General features: G+C 36.2%; 1 protein-coding gene across 5 annotated transcripts in view; it reads left to right on the forward strand.

Moving 5' to 3' along the window:
* The window catches only part of CB1H4orf47 (chromosome B1 C4orf47 homolog), a 533,217-nt gene that overhangs the window by 14,018 nt on the left and 501,790 nt on the right, over nucleotides 1-17,409 (forward strand). For 3 of the 5 annotated variants that reach the window (XR_008295851.1, XR_008295850.1, XR_008295852.1), the window contains exon 7: nucleotides 4,474-4,643. Coding sequence is in view for 2 of the 5 variants with exons in the window: in XM_015080378.3 (XP_014935864.1) it covers nucleotides 4,474-4,643; nucleotides 8,006-8,054 (219 nt within the window). In the remaining 3 variants the exon portion in view is untranslated. Of the gene's footprint in view, nucleotides 1-4,473; nucleotides 4,644-8,005; nucleotides 8,246-17,409 lie in introns of those variants that run through there. The other 2 variants (XM_015080378.3, XM_053216317.1) reach the window with 2 other exon arrangements.

The raw sequence follows: 17,409 nt of genomic DNA on the forward strand, positions 1-17,409 counted from the left end.
AATAATCAGGGAGATTTTTTTCTTTTTCTGTGTTTTGTAACAATTCAGGTAGCACCACAAATAACTGTTCCTTACAGGCTTGAAAGAATTCTCATGCAAAATGTTCTGGGCTTAATTTCTTCTATGATGCCTTATCTGATTTGTATCTCTTTTGAGTCGATTTGACATTTATATTTTCTTTGAAAATAATTTCATTTATGTTTTCAAATTTATCAACATAGAGGTTTACAAAAATGTTATTTTATATTTTTGGTTATTCCATATATGTCCACTCCTTTCTCAATCCTAATTATAATGTAGATTTATCTATTTATTTTGTAAGGCATCATCTGGTGGTTTGGTTTATTTATGTACCATGTATATTTTTCCTGTTCTTTTTTCTTTTTTTTACTTAATTTTTTTAACTTTTTATTTATTTTTGAGAAGGGGTGGGGGAAATGGCAGAGAGAGAGGGAGACACAGAATCTGAAGCAGGCTCCAGGCTCTGAGCTGTCAGCACAGAGCCCGACATGGAGCTTGAACTCACTCGAACTCACAAACCCTGAGATCATGACCTGAGCCAAAGTTGGATGCTTAACTGACTGAGCCACCCAGGTGCCCCTATATTTTTCTATTTTTAATTAGTTCATTTTGCTTTACCTTTATTAATGAGCTTATTTTACTTAAATTTCCTTATTATTTATTGTTCCTCAAAAGAATCTGTGTCCTCTACCTGGAAAACTTGAAATATTACAATTATATCTTTTAATTGAATTAAATTTTCATGTATATTTGGCATAGATATTGTAAGATAATGGATGCCTATTTAAATTGGTTATGATGGGGGCGCCTGAGTGGCTCAGTCGGCTAAGCGTCGGACTTCAGCTCAGGTCACGATCTCGAGGTCCGTGAGTTCGAGCCCCGCGTCAGGGTCTGGGCTGATGGCTCAGAGCCTGGAGCCTGCTTCCATTTCTGTGTCTCCCTCTCTCTCTGCCCCTCCCCTGTTCATGCTCTGTCTCTGTCTCAAAAATAAATAAACGTTAAAAAAAATAAAAAAAAAATAAATTGGTTATGATGATTCTATAGAGTTTTCTTGGTAACTACGTATAAAGATTAAAATTGTGGTAAATCAGCTTAAAAAGTCAAAGCAAATATTTGTTTTGTGTACAGGTCAAAAAATAATTTTGACTAACTCCTTACTAGATCTAAGAAAAGTATAAAGTAGGTCATGTTTTCCTCTCACCTTCTGTTTCTATGTGCTACTCCTTATTTTTAAAAATTTTTATTTTTTGTATCTTTTTCATCATTGACCAATATTTAATGAACTCATGTCAGCCTCCCTGTTGAACGAACCTTATCCTTGACCTTCTCTTCTGAGCATGCTCTGGTTCTGAGCCCCAACTCCTTTCTGTATCAAAATATACATGACTTAGGTCTTATTCCCTCGGTAATAAACTCACCCCTTAACCAGATGACAGCTTGATCTGGTGAACTCTCACTAAGATATTAATATTTGGGGCTTCTGGGTGGCTCAGTTGGTTAAGCATCCAACTCTTGACTTTAGACTCAGGTCATGATCTCACAGTCTGCCTTGGATTCTCTCTCTCTGCTCCTACCCTGCTCACGTCCACCCCCTCTCTCAAAATAAATAAATAAGCTTAAAATTAATAGATAAATATTAATACTTGACAATAGTTTAGAATATTACCTTCCCATAAATATTTGCATTTTAATAGAGGACTTTTGAAAACTACAATGTCTTGCCCCCATAAAATTGGTGTCAGGGAGACTGCTGGTGTTTGAACAGTATAGGCATACTTAGTTTTATTGTGCTTTGCTTTATTATGCTTTGTACATACTGTGTTTTTTTTTTACAAATTAAAGGTTTGTGGAAATCTGTGTTGAGCAACGTGATTGACACCATTTTTCCGACAATAATTGCTCACTTTGTGTCTCTGTGTCACGTTTTAGTACTTCTTCCATTATTTCAAACTTTATTATTATTATATTTGTTACAGTGATCTGTGATCGGTGATCTTTGCTGTTACTATCGTAACTGCATGGAGGGGTGCTATGAATGCCACCTGTGTAAGACAGCGAACTTAATTAATGCACGTTGTGTGTTCTTACTGCCCTGCCGACTGGCTATTCCCTCATCTCTTTCCCTCTCCTTGGGCCTCCGTCTTCCCTGAGACACAACAGTATTTAGATGATGCCAGTTAATAACCACAATAGCCTCTAAGTGTTCACGTGAAAGGAAGAGTTGCATGTGCCACTTTAAATCAAAAACTAGAAATGATTAAACTCCATGAGGAAGTCATGTCAAAAGCTGAGACAGACTAAAAACTAGGCATCTTGTGCCAAACAGTTATCCAAATTGTGAACACAAAGGAAAAGTTCTTCAAAGAAATTAAAAGTGCTACTCCAGTGAATACGTACATGATAAGAAAGCAAAACAGACTTCTTGCTGATGAGGAAAGTTTTGGTGATAGAAGATCTGGATGGAAGATCAAGCCAGCCACAAGATGTCCTTATGCAAAGCCTAATACAGAGCAAGGCCCTAACTCTTCAATTCTGTGAAGGCTGAGAGAGGTAAAGAAGCTGGAGAAGAAAAGTTTGAAGCTAGCTGAGGTTGGTCCACTAAGTTGCAATCTCCATAACATAAAAGTATAAGGCAAAGCAACAAGTGCTGATGTAGAAGTTGCAGCAAGTTACCCAGAAGATCTAGCTAAGGTAATTAATGAAGGTGGCTATGCTAAACAACAGATTTTTAATGTAGATTAAATAATCCTTTATTGGAAGAAGATACCATCTAGGACTTTCATAGCTAGAGAGGAGAAACCAATGCTTGGCTTCAAAGCTACAAAGGACAGGCTGGCTCTCTTTTTAGAGGCTACTGTAGCTGGTGACTTTAAGTTGAAGCCAGTGCTCATTTACCATTCCCCAAATCCTTGGTCCCTTAAGAGTTATGATAGGGGTGCCAGGGTGGCTCAGCCAGTTGAGTGTCTGACTCTTGATTTTGGCTCAGGTCATGATCTCATGGTCATGAGATCCAGCACCACGTCAGGCTCTGCGCTTGAGATTCACTCTTTCCATTTCTCTCTGCCCCTCCCCTCCGAAACAAATAATCATTTGATAAAAAAAAGGATTATGATAAATCTCTGTGCTATAAACAACAAATCCTGGGTGACAGCACATCTGTTTATGAAATGGTTTACTGAATATTTTAAGCCTGCTGTTGAGATCTGCTCAGAAAAAAAAGAAAAAAGATTCCTTTCAAAATAGTACTGTTTATTGACAGTGCGTCTGGTCACCCAAGAGCTCTGGTGGCAATGTACAATGAGATTAATGTTGTTTTCATGCCTGTTAACACATCTATTTGGCAGCCCATGGATCGTGGAATAATTTCAACTTCAAGTCTTATTATTTAAGAAATACATGTCATAAAGCTCTAGCTGCCATAGATAGTGACTCCTCTGATGGATCTGGGCAGAGTAAATTGGAAACCTTCTGGAAAGGATTCATATTCTAGATGCCATTAAGAACATCTGCAGTTCATGGCAAGAGGTCAAAATATCAACATTAATGGGTGTTTGGAAGTTGATTCCAAACCCCATGGATGACTTGGAGGCACTCAATACTCCAGTGGAGGAAGTAACTGCAGATGTGGTGGAAATAGCAAGAGAACTAGAATCACAAGTAGGGCCTGAAGATGGGACTGAGCTGCTGCAATCTCATGATAAAAGTTTGATGGAGGAGGAGTTGCTTCTTATGTCTGAGAAATGAAAGTGGTTTCTTGAGATGGAATCTACTCCTGATGAAGATACTATGAAGATTGTTGAAATGACAATGGATTTGAAATATTATATGAACCTGGTTGATATAGCAACAGCAGGGTTTGAGAAGATAAACTCCAATGTGAAAGAAGTTCTGCTGTGGGTAAAATGTTATCAAACTGGTTGCATGCTACAGGGAAATCATTCATGAAAGGAAGAGTCAATCAGCATGGTAAACTACATTGTCTTGTTTTAAGAAATTGCCACAGCCACCCCAACCTTCAGCCACCACCAGGTCAGTCAGCAACTATTAACATCAAGGCAAGAACTTCCACCGGCAAGAATATTCTCATTGACTGAAAGCTCAAATGATATTTAGCATATTTTTTAGCAATAGAACATTTTAAAATTAAGGTATGTACATTGTTTTTTTAGGCACAATGCTATTGCACTCTTAACAGACTATAGCATTGTATAAATATAACTTTTATATGTAGTGGGAAACCAAAAAATTCATTTGACTTGCTTTTTTGTGATACTCATTTTATTGCAATTGTCTGGAACTGAACTCACAATATCTCTGCGGTATGTCTGTATAGACAACTTTAAATGTAAAACCAACTTCATAGTGCACAAATATGTATGAACTTCTTCAAAATCTAATTTTGTTAGAAGCATTTTACAAAACTACATTAAATTGTCTCATTTTTATTTGTAGGCTGGTGGAATGAAGGCAGGAACATTTGATCCTTACCCTTCACATTCTGCTGACCCTTATGTGGTTAAATTGGCAAGCCAGACTTCCAGCAAAGGTGCTAAGATTTTCTATCCCCCAAGTGGACCAAAGAGCAGACCAACTAAAAGTATAATGACTTTGAATGTCAAAAGGTAGTAATATGTTACACTTAGACTATAAACCAAGAAAAATTGTTTTCGACTTTTAGATTCCTTCAAAATAATATCTTTTATTTATATGTACTTCAAATAATGACAGATCTGGATGTCTTTGGAAATCTCAGCTCCTTTTATATAGAAGCTCTCCCTTAGAAGTTCTTTCCCATCTTCTACAATTTTCTATTGAAAAGCTTAATTTATTTGTTCTGTTCATAATTTTTATTTTTATTTATTTTTAAATTTATTTTTCTTTTCTATATTTTATTTATTTTTTATAATTTACATCCAAGTTAGCACATGGTGCAATAATGATTTCAGGAGTAGATTCCTTAATGCCCCTTACCCACTTAGCCCATCCCCCCTCCCACAACCCCTCCAGTAACCCTCTGTTTGTTCTCCATATTTAGGAGTCTCTTATGTTTTGTTCTCTTCCCTGTCTTTATATTATTTTTGCTTCCTTTCCTTTATGTTCATCTGTTTTGTATCTTAAAAGTCCTCATATGAATGAAGTCATATGATATTTGTCTTTCTCTAATTTCACTTAGCATAATACCCTCTAGTTCCATCCACGTAGTTGCAAATGTCAAGATTTCATTCTTTTTGATTGCCGAGTAATACTCCATTGTGTGTATATACCACCATATATATTCATTCATTCATCCATTAATGGACATTTGGGCTCTTTCCATACTTTGGCTGTCCTTGATAGTGCTGCTGTAAACATTGGGGTGCATATGTCCCTTCAAAACACCATACTTGTATCCTTTGGATAAATACCTAGTAGTGCAATTGCTGGGTCGTAGGCTAGTTTTGTTTTTAATTTTTTGAGGAACTTCCATACGGTTTTCCAGAGTGGCTGCACCAGTTTGCATTCCCACCAGCAGGGCAAAAGAGATCCTCTTTCTCCGCATCTTTGCCAGTATCTGTTGTTGCCTGAGTTGTTAATGTTAGCCATTCTTTTTTTTTAAATTGTTTTTAATGTTTATTTGAGAGAGAGCGTGCGTGCACGTGCACAGACACACACACACACACACACACACACACACACACACACACACACACGAGCGAGTGGGGGAGGGATAGAGAGAGATGGAGACACAGAATCCGAACAGGCTTCAGGCTCTGAGCTGTCAGCAGAGAGCCTGATGTGAGGCTCAAACTCAAGAACCATGAGATCATGACCTGAGCTGAAGGCAGGCGCTTAACTGACTGAGCCACCCAGTTGCCCCATGGATGTCCACTCTCACCACTGTTATTCAACAAAGTACTGGAAGTCTTAGCTAGTGGTGGGTCTTTCATATAATGGCTTTTATGATCTTGAGGTAGGATCCTTCTGTCCCTACTTTCTTGAGGGTTTTTATCAAGAAAAGATGCTGTATTTTGTCAAATGCTTTCTCTGCATCTATTGAGAGGATCATGTGGTTTGTGTCCTTTCTTTTATTGTTGTGATGAATCACATTGATTGTTTTGCAGATATTGAATCAGCCCTGCATTCCAGGTATACATCCCACTTGGTTGTGGTGAATAATTTTTTTAATGTATTGTTGGATCTGGTTGGCTAGTATCTTGTTGAGGATTTTTGCGTCCATGTGCATCAGGGAAATTGGAGTATAGTTCTCCTTTTTAGTGGGGTCTTTGTCTGGTTTTGGAATGAAGGTAATGCTGGACTCATAGAAAGGGTTTGGAAGTTTTCCTTCCATTTCTATTTTTTGGAACAGCTTCAAGAGAAAAGGTGTTAACTCTTCTTTAAATGTTTGATAGAATTCCCCTGGAATCTGTTCATAATTTTTAAAGCAAATCTATAGCACCTTACTATGAGTTGCTTGAGACTGTTTACATATTTATTGTTGAGTTAGCAGTACATGTTAACATTGTTTCTCAAAGGGAGTTTTTGATCTTTGTTAAATTATTATCTCTTTGTGGCTTCCAGGCTCTCAGTAATTGTGAGGAATTTTAATTATGCTTAAGACTTCTCTCTAAGTTTGAAATAATCTTTTATGAAATCTTCTAGGAAATATTTTGGTTAGTTAAAAATGCTATTAACATCACATTATAATACTTCGAATGAAATATATTATTAAAGTATCTTAAAAGTTCAGTTTTATCCAGGTTTTGTGCACTCTTAACACTGAAAAGAAGTTGTCAGGAGTTCAGAATATAAGTTAGGAAGGGACAATCCATCATTGTCTTTTGGTGTGTGTGCAAGATCATGAATAAATGGAAGAATTCATTTGATTACCTTTCCATTTATTCATCGAAAAAGTTTTAATGCCAAATAAGCTAATTTACATATTTCTAACTTCAGTGTAATCATATAATGGATTAAGTAAAGGACACCAAATTCACCTTCTTTTATAAAAACCTCTCAGTACATCTGTAACACTTGTGGACGGGGATTATAATGCCAGTCTTATGATCCTATCCCCAAAATAAGTCTGCCCATCATTATTTATATAATTTAATCTTGGCTACAGGCATAATATTCTATGGGGGCTAGTTGGTGGAAATTGAAATATGTGGAGTCTTTATTTCATGTCCTTTGATCTTCATCCTTCATCAAGTCACCTATCTATTAGTACTCTGTTCAACTTGATTTATGTAATATAGAACAGAGAGTAAAATTACAATTTTCTTTATGACACTCACCCTCAAATAGCTGAGATTCTTTTGGGAAGCAAGGGGAAGTTTCAGGTTCTTTGTGTGTTCTTTTCTATCCATAGAACAGAATTGAGAAAGTTCTACAATATATATGTTTGGAGCAGAGAAAAGAAAAGAATAGCTGATTGTTTTTTTGGAAACTCTGTTTATCTTCTGTTTAGTAATTTTGAATTTATTGAAACTCTTTCTTTTTATATTATCACAAGTATTATCCTAAGTCACATTTAAATTTTTTTACCCTAATTTTAAAACTAATAAACCTCTGGGTGGTATTTAAAATTGGTCCCATTAAACAATTTTCCTTATTTATTTATTTATTTATTTATTTATTGACTGACTGACTGACTGACTGACTGGCAGAGAGGGCAAGCAGGGGATGGGCAGAGAGAGAGGGGGAGAGAGAATGCCAAGTAGGCTCCGCACTATTGGTGGGAAGCCCAAAATGGGCCACAAACTCACAAGCTGAACCATGAGATCATGACTTGAGCCAAAATCAAGACTCAGATACTTAACCGACTGAGCCATCTAGGTGCCCTCCCAATTTTTTCCTTCTTGAATTACATTTTAAGTGAAACTGTTTAATTTGGTGAGAGAGTTTGGTTTTGGATTAATTTATTAACAAAACCTTTTTACGAGAATACACAGATACATTACCTGCACCTATAAAATTAAATGTGCCATTTATTTTCCAATTTTAGGGCACTAAATACGAAGAACTACAAGACTGCTTCAGTACAGTCCTGTTAGCATCTGGAAGACAAATAGCTTTCCAGGTCCTGACTACCAGTAATTCATTATCAAGTGCTAATTATTTGAGAATAACATAAGATATGGAACAGGTGTCTCAGGCATTTAAGATATTTAAGCCTGCAACTCTAATATTCTTCCTTGTTTTAGTACTATTTCTTAATGAATAAATAGTATTTGTTAATAATTTAGTATGTGATTGCTGATCTTTGCTTATATCTTTCTCAGGAGAATATGATGCTTACACATTTTATAAAATCTTGAACTGTAGTCTTATCATTTGAAAGCTTCTAATGTTAAAAAATTGCAAGCTTGGAGAGCAGGTGTGGAAGTTGGAGCTGGAGGGGTAGAAAGTGCACATTAAATTCTTACCTTGTGGTTCTTGGGGGTCTTTGAAAATTGGATTGATAGCTTATCCAAGTGTCCTAGCCAATATACTGCATATATTCATGTATGCACATTTTAAGTGAGGCAAATGTCTTCATTTATGTGGTCCTCATACCTTCTATTTATGGTCTTTGTAAAGCTTCATATTAGTCAATGGCAGCCCCAGGATGAGTTGGAGGTAGGGAGAATGGGGAATGCTCTTTTAGTTGAGTATCTTACACAAGAACAAAGTTACAAGATGGATGAAGTTTGTCTTTGGTGTTCCTCTCACGTGCATCTATAGCTGTCCAAAGCTGCCTCTTCCAGAACACCCCCTCTTGATCTTAACCTCTTGGTCCCGATTATCTCTTTTTCACTCACCCTACCACTGTAGAAAATACCTGTTGTTCTTAAAAGATATGATTTAAATACATTACTGTAATTCATGGTCAGGTATTTATCAACAGCCCTTATTCAATTGGGGGTGGTGGTCATAGTCTTTAAAAAGGGAAATTTATAATATCTATTAATGTAATATATTGGGGAAGTTATTTTTTAAAACATTTTTTAACGTTTATTTATTTTTGAGAGAGAGAGAGAGAGTGTGAGCCGAGAAGGCGGGGGGAGAGAGGGAGACAGAATCTGAAGCAGGTTCTGGGCTCTGAGCTGTCAGCACACAGCCAAACACAGGACTCAAACCCATGAATGGTGAGATCATGACCTGAGCTGAAGTCTGGAGCTTAACCTACTGAGCCACCCAGGCACCCTGGGGAAGTTATTTTTGTTCCATGGTGATTTCCTTAGTACTTGTCCCTTTGCCATCCGAGTCTTCTCAGAGCTGGAAATCAGAATGTATAAAGGCTGCAATACTCTTCTTTTTAACCCCCCACTTTTTTTTTTAAGTGGGAGACTATTTTAAAGGGATTGTAGATGGTACAGAGAATTTTTACTATTGTAAAATCTATACACCGTATAGATTTATTTTCACATCTCAAGCTATTTACATTTTTCTAAAAGAGTGTTTAAAAATCTTTATTTCCTACCCAAAGGACAGTGTGGAATGAACATCTTAAAGACATTATCAAGGGTATAATGTGACCCAAAGGGAATACATTTGCCTTTAGGAATAGTTTTACAAGGTATGCATAATTGAATAAAAGTCTTATATACTGATAAATGTTACCAAATAAACCTTATGAATATATGTATTCTTTTGAGATATGAGGTTTATATTTTCAGGTTTTATTAAAATCTAAATAGATGCTTATTTTCACCTGTGCCTTTGTTAGCTATAATTAATTTTTTTAATGTGCCTCTAATAGCAATGCACACTTCATATAATATTGATAGATGGGAATGCTCATCTAATGCATTATTGAGGGTGTAAGAAGCAGTATGACAATTGGCAGAGCTTATTTAGACTTTACATAAATGCATTGTATCCCTTTACAGAAAAGCAAATGCAGAAACCAGTAACAGGAATAGTGAGGCATGTAGAAAAACTAAGATTTTTGAAATGATGAGTGACAGAGGAACACACACACACACGTATACACATTTGATTTAAGGGGTATAAACTATGATGTCCACTGATTGTTTTGTTACAACTTATTGCCTCTTAATGTTGAAGATACAACAATACAACATTAGGTAGTTTCTTGTGAAACAACTTTTTTCTTTGGACTCCGACACGAAGAGTTACAAGGTAGTGGGCACTGACATTTTATCTCTTGACAACTCAGGCATCTAGTTATCTTCCCTCCCGTGATGATGTACTCCAGAACTTGAGAATTTTTCTGCAACCACCTTCGGTGGATAATGGAAGACATAGCCTTGCTCAGCAGCTATTAATCTCTGCTAGGAACCATCCTACCACATCTGTTGAAGGCTCATAATTGAAACAAATGTTCAGGATGTTAACCTGATCATGGAAGAGAGGCTTAACTTGAAGAGAGACCAACAAGAAGCTCCAACAGGAAATAGAAAGTTAAATAATAGCATATATTTTTGGAAATCTTATCCTGGTTCTTCAGACTGCCTGCTCCTTTCGTATGCTAATGTTGTGGGACATAGATTAAGAATAATAAGTCAGATTCAGCCTATGACAGGCTGTGTAAATTGGAGCAAATCACACAAATCTTGAGACCCTTTCTTCATTTGTCTTGTCTACCTGGAAGAATTATCATGAAGACCAAATTTAAAATACATTGTGAGCTATAAAAAGTTATATGTAAAACTTAAAAAAAAAAACTAGTCATTACCTGTCAAATAATTTGTTGTAAATAATTTCCAATGTAATTTGTTAATTTGAATTTTTCATCAGTCATAACTGAATATGGTCTTTTGTTTACAATGCTAAAAATGAATTAGTAGCTAACACTTATATAGTGCTTACTGTATGCCAGGTACCATTCCATGTGCTTCACATATTAATATGTTTCTATTTACTAATCACTTAATCTTCATTTAACAAATGATGAAAAGGAAGCAGAGAAAAGTTAACTTGTCTAAGGTAGCACAACCAACCGTGACAAAGCCAAGTGGTCTGTCTGCTTTTGACTACCTGTTACTATGTTTTGTCCCCAGGACACTTTCCCAATTTTCCACAAAAATAAAGATTCTTCCTAAATGGCTTCAAGTCACATTATTCATTCTGCAGCCCATATCAGAACTAGAGAGCAGAAGGTGGAAGTTACTTACCAGTAGGAAATCAAGTATAGAGGACAAATTAGTTGACAAGGAGGAAAACGGGGAAAACTTTTCAATTTATTCCTCTGTACACCTTATCACGGGTCACAGGTTGCAAGCCTGTGGGAGATAGCTAGAGAAATGTAGTGTATCATTCCCAAATTTACATGTGATTTTTCAAAAAAAAACAGAGCAATATGGAATCATTACACTTTAGTTAGGAAGAGACCTAAATGTCATTTTGTCTAAATTCTTTAAAATATTGCTACCAAGTGAATGCCCAACCTACATCTGACACTCTCTGGTATGATAACATTGCCTTCATTTAGCGTTCATTCAACAAATATTGAGTGCTTACTCTGCTCCAGGCGTGGTTCTAGGCCCTGGGATGCATCAGTAAACAAAATAGACAAAATCTCTGCCTTGCATTTGTTTAGGTAGAGAGCTAGTAGTAACACCAGGTAAAGAGAAGTGCTGTAAGGACAGTAATGCAGGGTAAGGAGATAGAGACTCATGGGGGTATGTGTGAACTATTTTTTAAAGGATGGTTAGGGAAAGACTCTCTGAGAATGTGACATTTGAGAGAGACCTGAAGGATATGAGGGAGTGGGTAGTTGTTCCAGGCAAAAGGAATAACAGATGCAAAGACTTTGAGGCAAGCATGATCTTAGAGTGTGGAACAACAAAAAGCCCAATGTGCCTATAGCAAATTGAGAAAGGTAGGGAGCATTAGGAAACTAGAGAATCACATAGAAACTACATCCAGAGGGTCTGTAGGTCAAAATCAGGACTTAGGATTTGGTTTTGAGTGTTATAAGAAGCCATTGAAAGTTTTTGGAATAGGCATGCTATATTAATGATTTACATTTAACAAGATCTCTTTGGTTGATATTTGGAATATTGACTGTAGTAGGGTAATGTGGAAGCGGGAAGGCCAATGTAATAGACAAGATTTAGTGATGGCTTAGACCAGGCTGGTAGCAGTGGTAATCCTTGGCCAGCAGTTTGGGAAATGTTTCTTATGTGAAATTGAAATCTGTCTCCTTGAAGTTTGTACTCATTAGCCCTTGTTCTACTACTTATAGATGTATAGGGAAAAAAACCCCAATGCTTTTATACAGGATAACTTCGCATATTTGAAGGTAACTTTAATTTTTCTGGTTGTTTCTTATGACATGTTTTTCAGTTCTTTCACCATTTAGTCCTTTCCTGCATAGTGATAATGTGTCTTTTTCAAAAGAATGAGGCTTAGATTAAGCATACTGTTTGTTTTTTAATTTTATTTAATTCCACATTAGTTAACATATAGTGTAATAACGGTTTCAGGAGTAGGATTTAGTGATTCATCACTTACGTATAACACCCAGTGCTCATCCCAACAAGTGACCCTCCTTAATGCCATCACCCATTTAGCCCCACCTCCCTCCCTCCATCAATCCTCAGTTCTCTGTATTTAAGAATCTCTTATGATTTGCCTCCCTCTCTGTTTTTATCTTATTTTTTCTTTCCTTCCCCTATGTTTATCTGTTGTGTTTCTTAAATGCCACATGAGAGTGAAATCGTATATGTCTTTCTGTTATTTCACCTAGCATAATACATTCTAGTTCCATCTACATTGTTGCAAATGGCAAGATTTCATTCTTTTTGGTGACTGAGTAATATTTCCTTGTATATTTAACATCTTTACCCACTCATCAGTTGATGGACATTTGGGCTCTTTCCATAATTTGGCTGTTGTTGATAGCGCTACTATAAACATCGGGGTGCATATGCCCCTTCAAATCAGTAGTTTTATATCCTTTGGATAAATACCTAGTAGTTTAATTGCTGGGTCATAGGGTAGTTCTATTTTTAATATTTTGAGGAACCTCCATACTGTTCTGCAGAGTGGCTGCACCAGTTTTCATTCCCACCAGCAGTGCAAAAGTGTTCCCTTTGCTCAGCATCCTCGCCGACATCCGTTTCCTGGGTTGTTAATTTTAGCCATTCTGACAAGTGTGAAGTTGTGTCTCATTGTGGTTTTGATTTGTCTTTCGCTGATGTTGAGTGGTGTTGAACATCTTTTCATGTGTCTGTTAGCCATCTGAATGTATTCTTTGGAACACTGTTTATGTCTTTTGCCCATTTCTTCACTGGATTGATTATTTGTTTTTTGGAGTTGAGTTTGATAAATTATTTATAGGTTTTACATACCAACTATTTATCTGATATGTCACTTGCAAATATCTTCTCCCATTCTGTCGGTTGCCTTTTAGTTTTCGTGACTTTTTCCTTCGCCGTGCGGAAGCTTTTTATCTTGATGAGGTCTCAATAGTTCATTTTTGCTTTTGTTTCCCTTGCCTCCAGAGACATGTCTAGTAAGTAGTTGTTGCGGCCGAGGTCAAGGAGGTGGTTGCCTGTTTTCGCCTCTAGGATTTTGATGGTTTCCTGTCTTACATTTTATTAGGTCTAAGTTTCTTAGGTCTGTTTTTCAATTGTTTTTTTTTCTTTCTTTTTTTGAATTAAGTACCTTATTTTATTTTCTATCTTTGCCAACTGTTAACATAGCATGTAAGCCTGTAAGTTTTCCATCTTATTCTTTAGCTTTGATTTTTATTACATATTGATCCCAGTTTTAACTAATCATTGGGAAGTTAGCAAGATAATGGAAGGCATAGGGTATTCCAGGAAAGGAAAACAGCATGTAAGCCATCATGATAGCTCAAAACAACATGCCACTTTCAAGAAATTACAAAATATTCAAGGTGAAGATGAAAGTTGAGAAAATATGGCCACCATTGTACATTTCATTCATTCAATCAACAAATATTTACTGAGTGCTTACATAGTGTGTGAAGCACTATGGTAGGTGCTAGTAACCATAAATAAAATAGATATGATCTTATGGTACTTATAATCTCACAGAGGATATGGGCATTAATAAATATTATAAATGTGAACTAAGAAGGTGTTATTTGAATACATACCAAGGTGACCTACCTTCGTCTCAAAGATCAGCAAGACCTTCTTAAGGAAGGATGGTTCAGAAGAGGTCTGAAAGTCTATAAGTCAGAGTTAGTAAAGTAAGATGATGATAGATGGTGGGAAAGGTTCCAAGCTATAGAAAATGGATAAATCCCTCCCAGGCAAGGGACAACCTGTGTATCATTTTAAAAAGTGAAATAGATCTACCCTAGCTAGAATGAAAACAGCAAGGGAGAATAATAAGTAATGAAGTTAAAGGAAGAGAAATGAGCCTACTCCTGAAGCCAAGACTACACTGTATGTTAACTAACTTAAGAATAAAATAATAAAATTAAAAAAATAAAAAGTAAACAGAGATATCAAATAAGCCAAGTTAGAGAAAAAAATGTTGTCCTAAATACTTAATACAAAAGAAGTCAGAAAGAGGTAAAAGAAACAAAACAGACGGGACAAATAGAAATCAAATACATGGATTCTAGTTAATTACATTAAACTTATTAATAATTACATTAAATGTAAATAAGCTAAATACTGCAATTTAAAAGCATAGATTGTCAGACTTGATAAAAAAAACCCATTTATATGCTTCCTAAAATAAAACCACTTAAATTTTTTTTTTTTTAGTGTTTATTCATTTTTGAGAGAGCGACAGAGCATGAGTGGGGGAGGGGCAGAGAGAGAGGGAGACGCAGAACTTGCAGCAGGCTCCAGGCTTTGAGCTGTCAGCACAGAGCCTGACACGGGGCTGGAACCCACGAACTGCCAAGATCATGACCTGAGCCAAAGTTGGACGCTCAACCGACTGAGCCACCCAAGTGCCCCAAAACCACTTTAAATGTAAACACACAAGTTAAAAGTAAAAGTATGTACTTAGCTTTTTAGTTGAATTGTTTTATATTGGCAATGGTTTTAACACAAATATTCTATTATGTAATCATAAGTCTCACAGTTCTTTAATCTTAGTTCTATATTTAAGTGGATACAATGCTCACCTTTAGTCCTTTTTTCAGTACCTGAAGTCATTGTGTTTTTGCCATTTATATAATTTTAAAATATTTTTTTAAAATTTATTTTTGAGAGAGCAAGTTGGGGAGGGACAGAGAGAGAGGGAGACAGAGAATCCCAAGCAGGCTCCATGCTGTCAGTGTGGAGCCTGACACAGGGCTCAATATTATGGACTGCGAGATGATCATGACCAGAGCTGAAATCAAGAGTTGGGTGCTTAATAGACTGAGCCACCCGAGCACCCCATGACATTTATATAATTTTATAATAAAGGAAAATACGAGACCACAGTTTTTCACATTTATATGCATCAATACTTTTTTAAATTAGTTTTTTTGAGTGTATTTGACACACAATGTTACATTAGTTTCAGGTGTACAGTGTAGTGATTTGACAAGTTTAAACATTATGCTATGTTCACCACCACTATCTGTCACCATACAATGCTATTATAATATCATTGACTATATTTGGTGTACCTTTTATTCCTGTGACTTATTCCATAACTGGAAACGTCTATCTCCCATTCCCCTTCACCCATTTTGCCTTTCCTCTCTACTCCCCTCCCTTCTCGCAACCATCAGTTCTCTGTTTATAGGTCTGATTCTGCTTTTTTTTGGTTTACTCTTTTTTTTTTTTTGATTCCACATGTCAGTGAAATCATATAGTATTTGTCTTTCTCAGTTTGACATATATATATTTGAGTTAGCATAATATCTTCTAGGTCCATCTGTGTTATCACATTCATCTATCAGTGGATTCTTAGGTTGCTTCCATTTGTTGGCTATGGAATGTAATTAGAGCTGCAATAAGTATATGAGTGCATATATCTTTTCAAATTAATGTTTTTATTTTCTTTGGGTAAATACCCAGTAGTGGAATTATTGGATCATGTACTGTTTCTATTTTTAAATTTTTGAGGAACCTCCATACTATTTTTCACAGTGGCTGTACCAGTTGACGTTGCCTCCAACAGTGTACAAGAGTTCTTTTTTTTCCACATTCTTGCCAACACTGTTATTTCTTATCTTTTTGATTTTAGCCATTCCTTCAGGTGTGGTTTTGATTTGAATTTCCCTCATGATCAGTGATGTTGAACTTCTTTTCATGTGTCTGTTGACCATCTGTATGTCTTTGGAAGAATAACTATTCAGGTCCTCTGTCCATTTTTTAAATCATGTTGTTTGGGGTTTTTTGTTTGTTTTTATTTTTGGTGTTTAGGTATATAAGCTCTTTATATATTTTGGATATTAACTGCTTATCAGATATATCATTAATGAATATCTTCTCCCATTCAGTAGGTTGGTTGCCTTTTTGTTTTACTGATGGTTTCCTTTGCTGTGAAAAGCTTTTTATTTTGATATAGTTCCAGGAGTTTATTTTTGTTTTTGCTTTCTGTGCGTTAGGAAACGTATCTAGAAAAATGTTGCTGCTTCTGATGTCAGAGAAATTACTGCTTGTATTCTCTTCTAGGATTTTTATGGTTTCAGGTCTCACATTTAGGTCTTTAGTCCATTTTGAGTTTATATTTGTGTATGGTGTTAGAAAGTGGTCCAATTTCATTCTTTCACATGTAGCTGTCTAGTTTTCCCAGCACTGTTTATTGAAGAGACTGTCTTTTCCCCTATTTTGTATTCTTGCCTCTTTTGTCATAGATTGACTAATTGTGGTTTATTTCTAGGCTCTCTATTCTGTTCTTTTTTTTTTTTTTTTAATGTTTTTCATTTATTTTTGAGAGAGCGAGAGAGCACACACAAGTGGGAGAGGGGCAGAGAGAGACAGAGATACAGAATCTGAAGCAGGCTCAAGGCTCTGAGCTGTCTACACAGAGCCTGATGTGGGGCTCAAACTCATGAACCATGAGATCATGACCTGATCCAAAGCCGGACGCTTAACTGACTGAGCCACCCAGGCACCCCTCATCTGTGTTTTTGAGGTGGAGAGGGAACATAAACCTGCCATTCTCCAGTCCCTATGACCCGGAAAGCATTCCCCCAGCTCCTCCATAGTTTTGCAGAGTTCTAGAATTGTCTCTTTTATATGCTAGTTGCTCTTTTAAACTGCGTTTTGTTGTGGTTGTTGTTGTTTTGTCTTCCTATGTCATAATCTTGGTCTGGAACCATCCTCATTATGTTTGATTTTTTAGGATTCAGTCATCGGGTTTTCATGGTATATATTTATGATTTGACTATGAAAAATTTCTACTACTGATTTCAGCATTGCAAATATAAAAGTAAAAACATGCAAAAATACATACTATGCAAACACTAAAGATAACTGGAGGGCTCTATTAATATCAGTCAAAGCCATTAGAATGAGGAGAATCACCAGG

The sequence above is a fragment of the Acinonyx jubatus genome, chromosome B1 (genome assembly GCF_027475565.1).
Source record: "Acinonyx jubatus isolate Ajub_Pintada_27869175 chromosome B1, VMU_Ajub_asm_v1.0, whole genome shotgun sequence".
Taxonomy (NCBI): Eukaryota; Metazoa; Chordata; class Mammalia; order Carnivora; family Felidae; genus Acinonyx; species Acinonyx jubatus.